The sequence below is a fragment of the Oppia nitens genome, unplaced genomic scaffold (assembly GCF_028296485.1).
Source record: "Oppia nitens isolate AA-2021 unplaced genomic scaffold, nextdenovo-longstitch-racon4-pilon3 scaffold1_pilon_pilon_pilon, whole genome shotgun sequence".
Taxonomy (NCBI): Eukaryota; Metazoa; Arthropoda; class Arachnida; order Sarcoptiformes; family Oppiidae; genus Oppia; species Oppia nitens.
In genome coordinates, this window is record NW_026533199.1 from 14,823,619 (window position 1) to 14,840,753 (window position 17,135).

A 17,135-nucleotide genomic window follows, 5' to 3' on the forward strand; every position below is an offset into this window, starting at 1 on the left:
TTTAACACATAATTAAATGATATAATTTAATATTAGAAATATTTTTTTTATATTTATAATACTGTATAATACTGAATATAAATTGCTTATCAATTAGATATTGTTTTTTTTAAAAAAAAATAAATAAATAAAATACTTATACAAATAGCTACAAATAAAACTAAACATAACATTTTACTTAATCAATTTGATTTAACCAATTGACGATATAATACATTAAACTAATAAAAATAAATTGTTTGTTTTGAAAGTTAATTGAATTGRAGTTAATATACACACAAATAAAAAACATGTTTTATTTTGCAACAAAAATCTAACGTCAATTATAATTATTGATTTTCGTCTATTTAAATGWAAAWTGAAATAAATAATTATTTTTAAAGCAAAACAATTTGTTTTATTATTTATTTAATAGACATTTTTGKTTGTCATTAATAAAAAAAAATTCAATAACAAAATACTAATATATCTATARTTATTTATTTTATAACAAGTTATATATATAGTATTGATAAATTAAAATCATATAACAATTTTATTATATATATATTTAGATAAATATTTATATTATATAATTAAAATAAATCATAGATTAATATGTGTTGTTATTGTTATTACTGTTTGTTATTATTTAATTTATTAATAAAATATACTAAATTATTAAATTATTTATATTATATTTTAATTAAAAATAGAGATTAACTATGTGTTTGTATTATTTGTATGTTTGATATGAAACTTAAATTTAAATATTTAAGTAATAATAAAAATTATTTTAGTATATTTATAAATTATATTAAAGTTATAAATTATTTTTGTTAAAACTGTAATTAATTTAGAAAACTAATTTAAATTATTTAGTTAAAAATTTAATTTACTATTAAATAGTTTACTAAAAAATAGTAAAATATTATATTTAGATATTAATATAAATGTTATCAATATCATTTTTTGTGTTGGAAATATTTATATTATATTAACAAAAACAAATATATTAAATAAAATAATAATATGCTATTATTTTAAAACTAATATATATTATTATATTTTTTAAAATCATTGAACATTATATTGTTTATAGTTTTTAAAAATTAAATTAAAATTGTTAATTATTTAATTAATTACTAGTTAATAAATTAATAACTTTAAAATATTAATGATTCAAAATATATTTATTATTTATTAAATTTTAATACATTTTATTTTATTTTTGATTAATTAATATATTAATTCTATATATATATATATTATATAATCTAGTGATAAAAAACTAGTTATAAATAAATAAAAATAATTAATTTTATTTAGTAATATATATATATATATGCTATAAACAATCATCATATAATCAATAATTCAAATATATATTATATATTATTTTTATATATTATATATATATATATTTATATAATATATAAATGCTGTCTATATTATTGCATGTATGTAKTGAATATTTATGATAAATAAATAAATAAGAAAAAAAAWGTTATGTATGTGTTTTGAATCATTATATTATTATATTATTGTATTGTTTTTATTATTATTATCATAATGATAGTAATATACAGTTTCTACTGTATCATACACTATCTAATACTACTAAACTATTGATTTATTGAATTAACATTTTTTTTTATTWAATAATAATAAAATAAACTAAATAAAATTTTGTTTTATTTGTTAATTAACATTTCTAGAATATTATTTATATATTAAATATTTTCAAACATTTTATCATTTGAATAAAAGTTTATAACTAAATTAAATACCAAAAATTTAATAATAGAARTTTATTGATTTTTAGTAAAAAGTGAAAAACAAATAATTAATTTTTTTAAAAACAACAATATATATTTATTTAATAAATTAARCATTAGWAATTTTTAATAAATTATYAATAAATATCAWRTAAWTCAATTATATAAACATTATTCAAACATTAGATTGTATATTTATTTATTTATTTTTATAACAAAAATATATTTAATTAAGCTTGTACATTTTATATATATATATATATACTATAATAAACAAAACAAAAATRTTTAGAAATTTTAATTGAAATTAATTAATTARTTTTTTGTTTATTTTTATTAGTTTATAGCTTTAGACATTATTTATTATTATTTTAGATTAATTTAGTTTTAATTTAATAAAATAAAAACAAAATAAATACATTTATGTATAGTTAAATATATATTATTTATTTTTATATAGTRTATTATTGTACAAAATATTTGTWTATTTATATATTTTTTTGAATAGTTAAWTAATTTTAGGTTAATTTTAAAAATAAAATCACATAATATTAAAAATAACAATTTATTATGACTGTWTGTAAAAATACATTATTATATTAAAAACTAYATTGTATATTCAAGCTATAAAAATTAAATTAAATTTTATAATAAAAATATTAATTAAAAATATACAGTATATCAATACCAATAAACAATAATTAAAGTTTTTTATTTTAATTTTAATAATTTTTTATACACACAAAAAAATTTAACAAATAATTAGTAATATGTATTGTGTTTTGTTTTATTTTATTAAATTTTGTTATTTATTTGTCAATTTATTGTGTGTGTAATACATTTTTTTCACAATACATAAATACAAAAATAATTGATCTTGTTACTATTTGTTTGTTTGTCTATTTATTSTAATAACTAATTATATTTGTATTTTTTTATAGTAAACAAAATAATTRTTGTTTTCCTATATATATTAAAATAATATACATAAAACCTATTATAATAAATTAAAAAAAAAAACATAAAATATATTAATTAATTAATCAATAATTTAAATTATTGATTATTTAAATAATTTACTTTTATTTTATTTATTATAATAGATTTTCTATAATTAATTTAAATATTATTATAACTAACTATCAGTTARTAATATTAATATCATAGTGTATTAATTTAAATTAATTAAAACAAATTAATATATATTGATTTATATAAATTAYTTAACTAAACTAAATTATATATTAATATAATATTATATACTATTAGCAAACAATTTAACAAATAAGTATATCAATTATATAAATAAAAAAAAATTAAATAAAATAACAAAAAATTTAATTTGTTTGTTGCACTTAGACATTATTATTATTATTATTATTATATTTTTACAAAAAAATAAAAATATTTATTGTTTTCTATACTACTCTCTATAAAAACACAATAATGATATTGTTTAGTTAAGTTATATATAAAAAATAATATTATATATATATATATATAATAAAATGCAATTATATAAGACTCTTATAATGAAATCTCATAAGATTTATATTTATTGTGTATATATATATATATATATACWGTATATTATATTTGTGTTTATCTACTCAACAAATATTTTCATAATACTATTAATATATATATCTATATTAATAATATATATATATATATATATATATCACTGACGCATGAAATAAATAGTATTTTCAATTATATACAAAAAATAGATAAATTGTTAGATTTAAGTTTAACCAAAAAAATAACAATTTTGWGTAAATCTATAATATATTTATTTAGAGTTTAATATGAAATATTATTTATAGATTTTGTTTTGTTTGAAAAATATTTTGGTTTTAATATTATTTTGTTTTTAAATAAATCTAATGCTAAGTTAATATGTTTATTGAAAAAAATAATTATATATTATATATTGTTATAAATAGAAACAATGATTTATATATATATATAGTATACAATTATTTTGTTAAATAAAATTTCAATTTTATASTAGAWATTTAAGTAAAATTTATTGTATTTTAACAATATATTATACTATTATATATATARAATCAAAATTAATRAATAATATCATTATAATATTTTTAATATTACCTAAATAATTAATTTTACATATTATTATTTTTAATATATATATATTACAGTATTATCTTATATTATAAAAACATTTTTAATACGATTATTATATATATATWAAAATTTTATTTTAGAAATAACAATAGAAAACATTATAATATAATTGCATTAATAATTTAATATAAAAATAAATATCAATAAAATATATAATATTTTTGTATTTTAAGTCATTATATAGTTATTTCATTATACAGTACATGATAATAGGATAACAATAAAAATATTTTTATTTTAAAAAAAAGTCAATTATGTTTTATATTATTATACTATTATATATATATATATATATATATATATATATATATATAATTGTAAAAACATAACAAAAAAATAAAATTTTGAATTTACATATTAATATATAAAATAAAGTAAATTTAATTAAAATCTATTGATTTTATTATACATTATCATCAAACATARCATATACCATATAAATAATAATAAARTTATARCTAATAATTTAATTAGCAAAATTTATTTATTAGTTAAATAACTTTGAATTATTTATAAACAAAAATTTTAACATAAATATTATTAGATAATTATTAATTTTTCGTTGGATTATAAACTAAAAATAAATATATTTTTATTTTAATATATTTAAAATAAAAAAATAAAACAATAACATTACTATAAAATAAAAAATATATTTAATAATAATAATTAAATAACATTGTTTAAATATATTTTAATAATAATAATAATATACTTTATTGTAGATATTTTAATAAAATTAATCTATTTTTTAAAAAATAAAAAATTATTATACAATAATTATTGTAAATATTGTCTTTTAGTTTATGTTTTTTTTGAAAAATATTTTCATAATAATAATAATAATAAAATATTTTATAGTTATATTTATTTTTAAAAATTTTTCTATAATAATAATATACTATATTKTAGATATTTTAATAAAATTAATCTATTTTTTAAAAAAATAAAAAATTATTATACAATAATTATTGTAAATATTGTCTTTTAGTTTTAGTTTTGTTTGTTTTTTTGAAAAATATTTTTCATAATAATAATAATATTTGTAAAATGTTCTATTGTAATATTTATTTTTAAAAATTTTTCTATAATAATAATAATATTAATTCATATATTTTTTTAAAAAAAWTTTCAAATATTTACATTACAGTATAAATATATATATATATATATTTATTAAACAATTATGCCATTGGGTCGATATGTGGAAAAATATGAATTGAATGGTAAAGGCAGTGGTAGTGGTGGTACCGGTGGTACTGGTATTGCCGGCACCGGTAGCTATGGATCGATAGCATCGTGCGTCACACAAGAGTCTCAGGTGATGCTGGATCCTAAAAATGTAAATATTATTTTTTAAAAGTTTATTTTTGTTTGTTTTTTGAAAAATATTTTCATAATAATAAAATATTTTATTGTCATATTTATTTTAATTTTTTTTCAAAAAAAAATTTCTATAATAATAATTATTTATTTTGTAATTTTTATTATATATATAGTAATACATAAATATTTATTAATTATTTTTAAAAAATTATTATTTTAAATAAATAGATTTTAAAAATTTTTAAAATTTATATGACTAACAATTTTTAATTCAGTTAACAAAATTATTAATTAAATACTATTATATATCAATTTACAGTTAAATTAATGAACAATAAACATAAATTAATTACATAATGTATAATAATTTACATATATTTATATAATTCATAACACTTTACAATCAATAGTGAATTTTTTATATAATAATATCTAAATTTAAATTTTTTAAAAAAATATTAAATTTAGTTAAACATGTATATATATAAACATGTATATGTAAAAATAWATATATATTTATAAAAATAATGTATTAAATATAATATTAAACAAAAGATAATAATTAATTATTTAATATTATTATTAATTTTTCAAACAAAATATTAAACAATATTTTATTATATTTTATATTATAATTTATTTTCTATACATAAAATTTTATAAGCAAACAACTGTTTTAAAATAAAATCTAAAACAAATTAATATATTTATAATACTATRAAAAATWATAATTATTTTTATTAACAATAATATTATATAAAAATTTTTTTATATATAAATACTATTGTTTTATATATATTTTTTATTACAAAACATTTTGTTTGTTTTGAAATTTTATAGAAATCTTTAAATTTTTATTTATTAATATATTAATTTTTAGCAAATTAATTAATTAAAAAATTGTCATTTAATTAATGTTTTTATAATGTTTAGATTATTTTTWAATAACTTTAAAKAAACATAATTTTTAACAAAATAATATTTTATTACAACTAATAAAACTGTCAAATTTAATTTAAACTTTAAGTTTATTTATTGTTTGTTAATAAATATTATAAAATAGCTTGAGCAATAGGTCAAAAGATTATTTAATTTAGTAATGTTTTTTTTTTAAAAAAAACATAAAAATGATTATTTTAWWAWTAATATAAAATATATTAGCATTGTTTTGACAATTTTTAGATTTTATACATTTTATTAATAACATTWTATTGATAACATTGTTAAAATAAACAATTTAAATTAACAACACTATAGTTAAATAATAACATTAATTGTAATACTAATTAAATACAATAAATAAATAAATAAACTAAATTTTCAATTTACATTTAATTATATTGTATACACAATAACAACAACAAAAAACAATAGAAATAACAATTAAAATTAATATTATTTAAAATAATTTAATTTTGTATTAAATACAATATAATATTCTTTATATAATAAAATAAAACTAACATTTTATTTAAATTAATTGTATTTTATTTTTTATAGAAAAATTTTGATGATGACAGTAGCGATAGTGATACTGTTGCTGGCACTGGTAGCCAACAAAAACAACGACACCATCAAAAATATAGGAAATATGATTTAATTACTGAAAATACTAGTAATAATAATAATAATAATAATACTATTGATGACAACAACGGTGGTGACGATAATTGTATTACATTTAATGACAAAAAAAGACAAATTGGTAATTATTATTATTATTAAACTAATTTTTGTTTGTTTGTTTGTTTGAAAATTAATTTAATTAATTATTTTTAATTTTTCAAAAAAAWTTAAAATTAGACTAACTAATTAGAAATAAAAATCAACTAGTTAATTATTAAATAATTATAAATATTAAAGAAAAATTAGAATTATTAATATATATACATTATTTAATTATTATTATTATTATTATTATTTTTTTAGTCAATACTTCTATCAATATACAGTATACTAATCTTATAAATAAAAATTTAAATATTAAACTTAATTTATTATTAAATTTTCAATTTTCRRTTAACAACAATAACAACAAAATTAATTACGATATTAGAAATACACACAAAAAACAATTACTATTATTGTATTGTATTATTATAGTATTATTAAACTAGAATTATAAATAAATTTTTAATAAAATTATTATTATTTTTTAAAAAAAATATTTATTTATTTTTTTTTTTGATAATTATAATTGTTCATAACTGTAAGTTAATAATTAAAGTATAAGTATTAAAAACATAATTGCTTCAAAATATATGTAATTTAGTTCCTTATGAATTCATCCATGTAATTTTTTAATTATTACAAAAATTTAATATTATAGTAAACAATTTGAAAAATAAAATTCAACTAGTTAATTTTTTTTAGAGAAAATATTAATTATAATTAAAATATTAAAAATACAATATAACTGTATTTATTATTATAATACTGTAGATATATAAATACTTTATTTAATTATTATAAACAAAATTATTTTAGTAATTACTTCTATCAATATACTAATTTAATAAATAAAAAATTTAAATATTAGACTTAAAATTTTGTTTTTTAATTTTCAATTTTGATTAACAACAACAAAATTAATAATGATATTAGAAATACAAATAACAGTTAAAATTTTTGTATTATTAAACTAGAATTATAAATAATTTTTTAATGAATTTATTATTTTTTAAAAAATATATATATTTATTTAATTATTTTTTTGATAATTATAATTGTTTATAACTGTAAATTAATAATTAATAGAAAAGTATAAAACATATAATAATTGATAAAAAATATATAAATTAATGCATTATGAATTCATCCATGTAATTTTTTAATTATTTAAAATTTAATATTATAGTAAATAATTTGAAAAATAAAATTCAACTAGTTAATTTTTTTTAGAGAAAATATTAATTATAATTAAAATATTAAAAATACAATATAACTGTATTTATTATTATAATACTGTAAATAAATAAATACTTTATTTAATTATTATAAACAAAATTTTTTTAGTAATTACTTCTATCAATATACTAATTTAATAAATAAAAAATTTAAATATTAGATTTAAAATTTTGTTTTTTAATTTTCAATTTTGGATAACAACAACAATATTAATTATGATATTAGAAATACAAATAACAGTTTAAATTTTTGTATTATTAAACTAGAATTATAAATAATTTTTTAATGAATTTATTATTTTTTAAAAAATATATATATTTATTTAATTATTTTTTTGATAATTATAATTGTTTATAACTGTAAATTAATAATTAATAGAAAAGTATAAAACATATAATAATTGATAAAAAATATATAAATTAATGCATTATGAATTCATCCATGTAATTTTTTAATTACTTAAAGTTTAATATTATACTAAATAATTAGAAATGAAATTCAACTAGTTAATTTTTTTAGAGAAAATATTAATTATAATTAAAATATTAAAAATACAATATAACTGTATTTATTATTATAATACTGTAAATATATAAATACTTTATTTAATTATTATAAACAAAATTATTTTAGTAATTACTTCTATCAATATACTAACATTATAAATAAAAAATTTAAATATTAGACTTAAAATTTTGTTTTTTAATTTTCAATTTTGGATAACAACAACAATATTAATTATGATATTAGAAATACAAATAACAGTTTAAATTTTTGTATTATTAAACTAGAATTATAAATAAATTTTTAATAAAATTATTTTTTTTTAAATATACATATTTATTTAGTTATTTTTTTTTTATAATAATTATAATTGTTAAAAACTGTAAGTTAATTATTACAGTATAAGTATAAAACACAAAATTGATGCAATAATATATAATTTTGACTATTATAACAAATGATATTTAATTTTTTCAAAAATTTAAAATTAGACTATAAATAATTAGAAATAAAATTCAACTAGTCAATTTTATTTTAGAAAATAATAATTATAAATACAATATCAATTTTTGCTAAAACTATTAAAAAAATATTTTAGATTATTTTTATGTATTTAATATTATAATACTGTAAACTATAAAGACAAAATAATAAAATAAAATTTATTTAATTACTAAAAATTAAAAATTCAGATTTAGACTTCAAATTTGTTTTCAAAAAAAATATATTAAATTAAATTTTTATTTTTTCAATTAAAATTTTATTTATTTATTTTTAAAGATTATATATTAGTCTACGAGGAGTCCAGCGAATCATTGGCAGGAAAATCGGAAAAATATCGTAAAAAATTTCTAAAAAATCTCCGACAACTGGGGATCGAAATCGAGGAATCGGTAGTTAAAGGATCGGCAGCTACTGTACAATACCAACAACAACAACATACCGGTGCCCGTCATCGCCAACAATATGAAGATCTAACTGATAGTACTAGCAATCGATACATACATTTTGTCAAACTATACGTACCGTTCCCAGTGATGTGCACCTATGCTGAGCACCTGTGTCTACGGGCACCCTTACAGGCACTACCTAACAATCCAGTGGACAGTTATGGTGGCGGTGGTTCAGATAATAACTGGTCCGATCATGTATTTCATTGGCTACGTTTACCGAATCCAATGTACGATTATGTACCCAACCGGCCCCTAGCTTACTATACCTGTCCGTTTAAAATGTCTAAACTGGGGAAGTTTGTCGGTTCCGATGACCCGCACCTGTATTTTCAAACCCAACAACGTATACGTGTTATACACGATATATTGGAGTCGACCCTATTTGGTAAACGTAGCCTAGCACAGTTAGGTATTAGTCGATTGGTTGAACAATCAGTATTTCAAGCTGCCTATCCACTACATGATGTATTTTATATATTTTTTTATATATATATATAATTATTTAATTATTTAATATTATTATTAGGGTTCGGCAGCGGCTAATTCCATCCCATGTTTTTAAATACCCTATTTTTTTCCTGACCCCCCCCCCCGGGAAATTCCTGATGGGAATCTATTTCCTTGAGCTCATACATAACAATACATTTTTATTTAAGATTTTAATTAATTTAAACTGTATTTTGAATGTTATTTTTTAATATATATATAGAGTATGACTAAAATTTAGTTTCTAAATATTTAAGTTTAAAAAAATTTTTTAGCAACAAAAAAATAATTGTTTTATTTTTGTTTGTTATTATTTATTCTAGAAATATATATAGAAATATATTTTTTTACTATTTTGTTTTTAAATGTGTTATGTGAGGGAAAAAATATTTTATTTTCCCTATTTTTCCCAGAAAAAAATATTTAATTTTACATTATTTTTTCCGAAAAAAAATATTTTATTTTCCCGGAAAAAACATTTTATTTTCCCTATTGTTTTCCCAGAAAAAAAATTAAATGGATAATATATTTAGGGAACTTCCCAATTCCCTTATACAAGTTGCCCGAACTCTAATTATTATTATTATATTGGATATGTTTATACAGGATTACATTATGTGTTGTTGTTTATGATTTTTTAAGGGCCAGTATGACTGTCCCCGTCAAGTGTCTGAACCGCAACACCTAAACAAACGTCAAATATTGTATCACTATTGGGCCCAATGGTCTAAATGGTATAAATATCAGCCATTGGATCATATAAGGGATTATTTTGGCGAAAAAATTACCATATATTTTGCATGGTTAGGTAAGTGGTGTTTTACTGTATATTTTTATGTAATTAATTAATATACAGTATAACTTATAATTAATATATATATACTGTATATATAAATATAAATACTATATATGTTGATTATAATATATTATAATAATACATAATTTATGTTAATGCAAATTATTAAAAAAATAAATAAAATATTTATTATTATTATTTATTATTATTATTATTTATTTACTAATTAGTATTTATTTATTTATTTATTTATTAATTAGTATTATTATTATTTATTTATTAATTAGTATTATTATTAATTATTATTATTATTTATTTATTAATTTATTATTATTATTATTTATTAATTATTATTATTATTACTTATTTATTAATTATTATTATTATTATTATTATTATTATTATTATTTATTAATTATTATTATTATTATTATTTATTAATTATTATTATTATTATTATTACTTATTATTAATTATTATTATTATTATTATTATTATTATTATTATTATTATTATTATTATTTATTAATTATTATTATTATTACTTATTTATTAATTATTATTATTATTACTTATTACTTATTACTTATTTATTAATTATTATTATTATTATTATTATTATTATTATTATTATTATTATTTATTAATTATTATTATTATTACTTATTTATTAATTATTATTATTATTATTATTACTTATTTATTAATTATTATTATTATTATTATTATTATTATTATTATTATTATTATTTATTAATTATTATTATTATTACTTATTTATTAATTATTATTATTATTACTTATTACTTATTACTTATTTATTAATTATTATTATTATTATTATCATAGGCTTCTATACCAGTTGGCTAATACCGGCCTCAATAGTGGGTGTATTAGTATTTTTGTACGGCTTGTTCAGCATTAACAGTGATATACCATCGTATGTATAAAAAAAATTAATTATTAATTTTATTAATTTTAATTAATTTTTTTTGTGGGGTCTATACTAGTCAAGAGATATGCCAGAGTGGCCAACAGTATCGGATGTGTCCGACATGTGATGAACACCAGGGTTGCCAATACTGGTCACTAAGCGAAACCTGTCTGTACTCACGTTTGTCGGTAATGTTTGACCACTCGGGCACTGTATTGTATGCCGTATTCATATCGTTTTGGTGTATGTATACAATAAATTTAGTTTTTTATTTTGAAAAAATAATATTAATAATAATTTTAATAATTTATTTTTTTAATTATAATTAATTAATAAAATAATTTTGCAATCAAACAATATTTTAGAGAGAAATAATAATTTTAATAATTTTAAAATTAACTTTTTTTTTTAAAAAAAAACTAAAATAACTAATATGTCATTCTAAATTTTATTAGTAATTTATATACAATATATATTAGTAATTTTTAAAATTGTAATTTAATTACAGTTTTTTAAAAATAAAATATCTTATAACTAATTTTTAATTATTTTTCATATATTAATAATTAATTTTAAACTAATTTTTTATTAGTTTTAAATGAATATACTTCATAATTAATTTAATTTAATAATTATTTTTAAAAATATTATATAATTAATTAATTAAATTTAATTTAATTTAATTGAATAGCCGTAGCATTTCTAGAGTATTGGAAACGTAAAAGTGTTTCACTGGCACACCATTGGGGATCAATTGACTGCAATGAGGAGGAGGTATACAAAAAATATATATATAAAATATTTTTAAAAATAATAATATTTAATTAAAAAAAAATAATTTCAATATTTTAATTAAAATTTCAAAAAAAACAACATTTTTTTTGAATATTTTTTTATCAATCAGTTGTAATTGAGAAGAAAAAAAATGTTTTTCAAATAACTATTTATTTGATAAAAAAAATACAAATCATAAAATATATGTGTAATTTGTTTGTCTATTGTTTTATATAATAACACTTAAAAAAAACTACAGTATATATACAGTACTTATTTTTATTAAAAAAAAATCTCAAACATTGCTAAACAATTTTATTTTAAATATAATAATCTCTAATAACTAATTTAAACAAAAAAAAATTTATTTATTTGATTATTAATTATAATATTTATTTTATTTTTTTTATTGGGTTATAATTAGAGACCGCGTCCGCAGTTCAGCGCCAGAGCACCACATATTGAACGCAATCCGATAACCGGTACTAAAGAGCCGACATTTCCGAAAAATGTCCGCTATTTGCGTATAACTGCCGGTTATATGACTATTGTTTTAATGGTATTTATCAAACAATTATATTATTTTTTTATGATCACTAAATAATTAACTAATAATTTTTTGTTAATCATCAAAAAAAATACATAAACGGACAGTTAGTATTGGTATTCATATTTATGATAGCCGTCATCATCTATCGGATAATCCTAGTATCCATGCAATCGTATCAGTCGCCAGGTATGCGTAACATATCATCCCTGATCTCAAGCTCTACCGGTGCTGTAGTCAACCTAATACTGATTATGAGTGTCGGTATGGTCTACGAAAAGCTTGCCTACCGTCTCACTGAATGGGGTATAGTATATACTAATATATATATATATATATATATATAAACTAGATTTATTGTTTTAGTAAAAATATTTTTTTTGATTTAAAATTAAAAACTAAAGTACTAGTATATAGTAGAAATTTTTTAACTATAAAATATTAGATAACTAATAAAAAAAATTAATTACAATTATAATGTCAGTTAAATTATTTAATTTATAATTTGATTTTTTTCATATGTTTTTAGAAATTTAATTTTAAAAAAATTATTAATTTAATATAATTCATATTGTTTTGGTGTATATATATATACTGTATACAAGAGATTTAGTTTTTTTTATTAAATATTAATTATTAATAATAAAATTTTTCAATAATTTAGTATAATAGAGAAAAATAAAAAATTTTAATTTTTAAGTTTTTTTATGTTAAAAATAAGGAATTCAACTTACTAAATATTATTTAAAGTACAAAAATACATTAGTATTTTTTAAAAAATATTAATAATTTAATTACAGTTAGAATTTTTGTTTTAAAAAAAATTATTAATTTAATATAAATTATTATTTTTTAAATTTTTAATTTTCAAAAAAAAATAGAAATGCACCGGACACAATCAGAATTTGATAATCAATTGGCATTTAAAGTGTTTATATTTCAGTTTGTCAACTTTTACGCATCGATATTTTATATAGCATTTTTTAAGGGACGATTTGTCGGACGTCCCGGACAGTACGGTACCATATTTGGTTTGCGCAACGAGGAGGTATGGAGTTCGCGTCCCGCATAAAACTCACCGATTTTTTTGTGAGTTCTATAATTTTTTTTATAATTTTTTTTACAGTGTAGCACCAGTGGCTGCCTGATGGAGCTAACCCAACAGTTGGCTATCATAATGATTGGCAAACAAGTTATCAATAATGCCCGTGAATTGTTGGTACCTATGATACAGTCATGGTATCATCGGCAACGTACAGGTAGTGTTGGCAAAAAAAAAATAGAAAAATTTATAAAAATAATAGAGAAAATTTCTAGAAAGTTAGTCTAAAAGAAATTTCTATCTATGGGATTAATTTTGATCTCTACAACTATGGTATATATATATATATAATAAAATGAGTCAAATTTTATCATTAAAACTGATTATTATTAAATAATTATAATTATTTCATATATATATATATATTCATATATATTATATATATATATATATATATATATATATATATATATATATATATATATATATATATGTATGTATCCTATTTAATAGTCTACTATATAGTATAATATTATATGTATAGTATTAATATAATAGTAAATTATTACAATAACTTTAGATATATGGGGATCCCATAGTATACACAATAAAGTTATATATTTTTTTATATATATATAAATTTATTCACTTGAGAAACTTTCTAGAAACTTTATTAACAGTGAATAAATTTATTAGAAACTATCTAATTGCCCCAACTCTAGGTATCGAGCACCGGGATCATCGACAGTATACACGTTGGGAACGTGACTATCGGCTGATTGGCTACGACGGACTGTTTGAAGAATATCTGGAAATGATACTACAGTTCGGGTTTATTACGATATTTGTGGCCGCCTTTCCACTGGCGCCGTTGTTTGCGCTGATAAACAATTGGTTTGAAATACGACTGGACGCACATAAACTGGTTTGTCATACCCGGCGACCGATACCCGAAAGAGCCAACAATATTGGCGTATGGTTTCCGATATTGACTTTTTTGGCACATTTTGCAGTTATTAGCAATGTATGTATGAGTTATTTATTTATTTTAATTTTAATTTTAATTAATTTTATTACTAATTAAGTAATTTTATTACTAATTAATTTTAATATTAATTAATTAATTATATTTTTTTTTATTTTGAAAAAATAGTATTATTATTATCAGTATAAATTAAATTTAATTAAAGTTAATTATATATTTTTTTTAAAAAAAATTATACATATAAATAATCATATAATTTACACATTTTTAAAAGTCTATATAATTTTTTTTTATAAAAATATATAAATTTTATAATTAATTAATTTAAAATTTGATATATAAGTAAAACTGTAGTTTTTATATCAAAATAAAATTTTAATATAATAATTGTTTATAAATTAGAAATTTTAGTAGACGCATCAACACCACAATTTTTAGTTTTTTAAAATATTTGTGTTATTTTTATTTTAATTAATTATATTTTTGTTTGTTTGAAAAAAGTTATTATTATTATTATTATTATTATAAGTATAAATTAAATTTGTAAAATTTATTATAAATATTTTTTAATAAATTTATAAATACAAATTAGTATATAATTTACACATTTTAAAAAGTTTATATAATTTTTTAAATTACATATTTATAAAAGAAATAATAAAAATTTAAAAATGATTAATTAATTTTAACTTTGATATATATATATATGTAAAACTGTAATTTTTATATAAAATTAAAATTTTAATATAATAATAGGTTTATAAATTATAAATTTTAGCAGAGCTACCAGGCCAATATAATTCTTATTTATTTCAAAATAAATTAAATAAATATTTTAGTTGTAATTTATAATGAAAACTATTTTATTATTTATATAATTTTTTTTTAAATTTAATTTTATAGGCATTTCTCATAGCATTTACATCGGATTTTATACCGAAAACATTATATCTGTACGAAATGTATGGCTCCGATAGTAGCACATCGACAGCATCGCCATCATCAACATCGACGGCATCGTTGTCCGGTTTTGTCAACTTTACTCTGGCCACTGCACCCGCCGGTACAATGAACCAGACATGTCGGTATCGGGATTTTCGTGACCCCAACGGCGAACACACGGTATTCTACTGGAAGCTACAGTTCCTACGATTTGTGTTTGTCGTAGTGTTCGAGCACCTGGTGTTCAGTATATGCCGATTGATTGATCTGGTAGTACCCGACATACCCGGCGATGTTGAAAGGAAAATCAAACGGGAACGCTATTTGGCCAGACAAGCATTGACCGATTCGGCACTGGGATCTACCACTGTTGTAGACAATGATGATGATGATGCTGGTGATGATGCTGGCAATGCTACTACAAAAGTTGATGATGCTGTTTTTATTAATGTTAATACCAATACTACTACTACTAATACTACCAGCGATTCCCAGTTAGTTAATATTGATTGTACTGGAAAATAAGCATGCTACTTTTTGTTTTGTTTTTTTAAACAATTGATTTTTTTAAAAAAAAATATTTACAGTAAATATATAATTTTTTAATAATTATTTATTATGTTTTTTATTAAAATTATTATGTTAAGTTTATTTTAACAACAACAACAACAACAAAAAACAATGTTTAAATGTATTTAATTAAATTTAAAAAAAATTTTTATATTCAATATATTAGTTATTAATTGTTAAATCTAATTAATTTTACTGTTAAAATAATTATTAATTTTGTTTTTTTTAAAATTTAACAATATTATATTTGTACTTTTCATATATATTATTATTATATATTAATATACAAATATCCAAACTGTGTTGTGACTATAAATGTGATTATATATCTATATATATATACGTAAAATCAATCTATTTAATTAAAAAATATATTAAAAAATAATCATTTATTTATTAAATAAATTGTTAAAAAAATAACATTATTATGTCTAAAATAAAAAATATATACAATATATATA

General features: G+C 16.3%; 1 protein-coding gene across 1 annotated transcript; it reads left to right on the forward strand.

Moving 5' to 3' along the window:
* The first annotated feature begins 5,094 nt into the window (after nt 1-5,094).
* Nucleotides 5,095-16,630, forward strand: LOC128951653 (anoctamin-7-like). Its single transcript, XM_054296899.1, has 14 exons — nt 5,095-5,250; nt 6,735-6,783; nt 6,862-6,939; nt 9,426-10,063; nt 10,727-10,892; nt 11,730-11,820; nt 11,891-12,057; nt 12,506-12,588; nt 13,013-13,147; nt 13,243-13,441; nt 14,017-14,183; nt 14,262-14,394; nt 14,900-15,201; nt 16,066-16,630. The coding sequence occupies exons 1-14, from the start codon at nt 5,095-5,097 to the stop codon at nt 16,627-16,629; spliced, it is 2,928 nt and encodes a 975-aa protein (XP_054152874.1). The 3' UTR covers nt 16,630.
* Nucleotides 16,631-17,135: the final 505 nt, after the last annotated feature.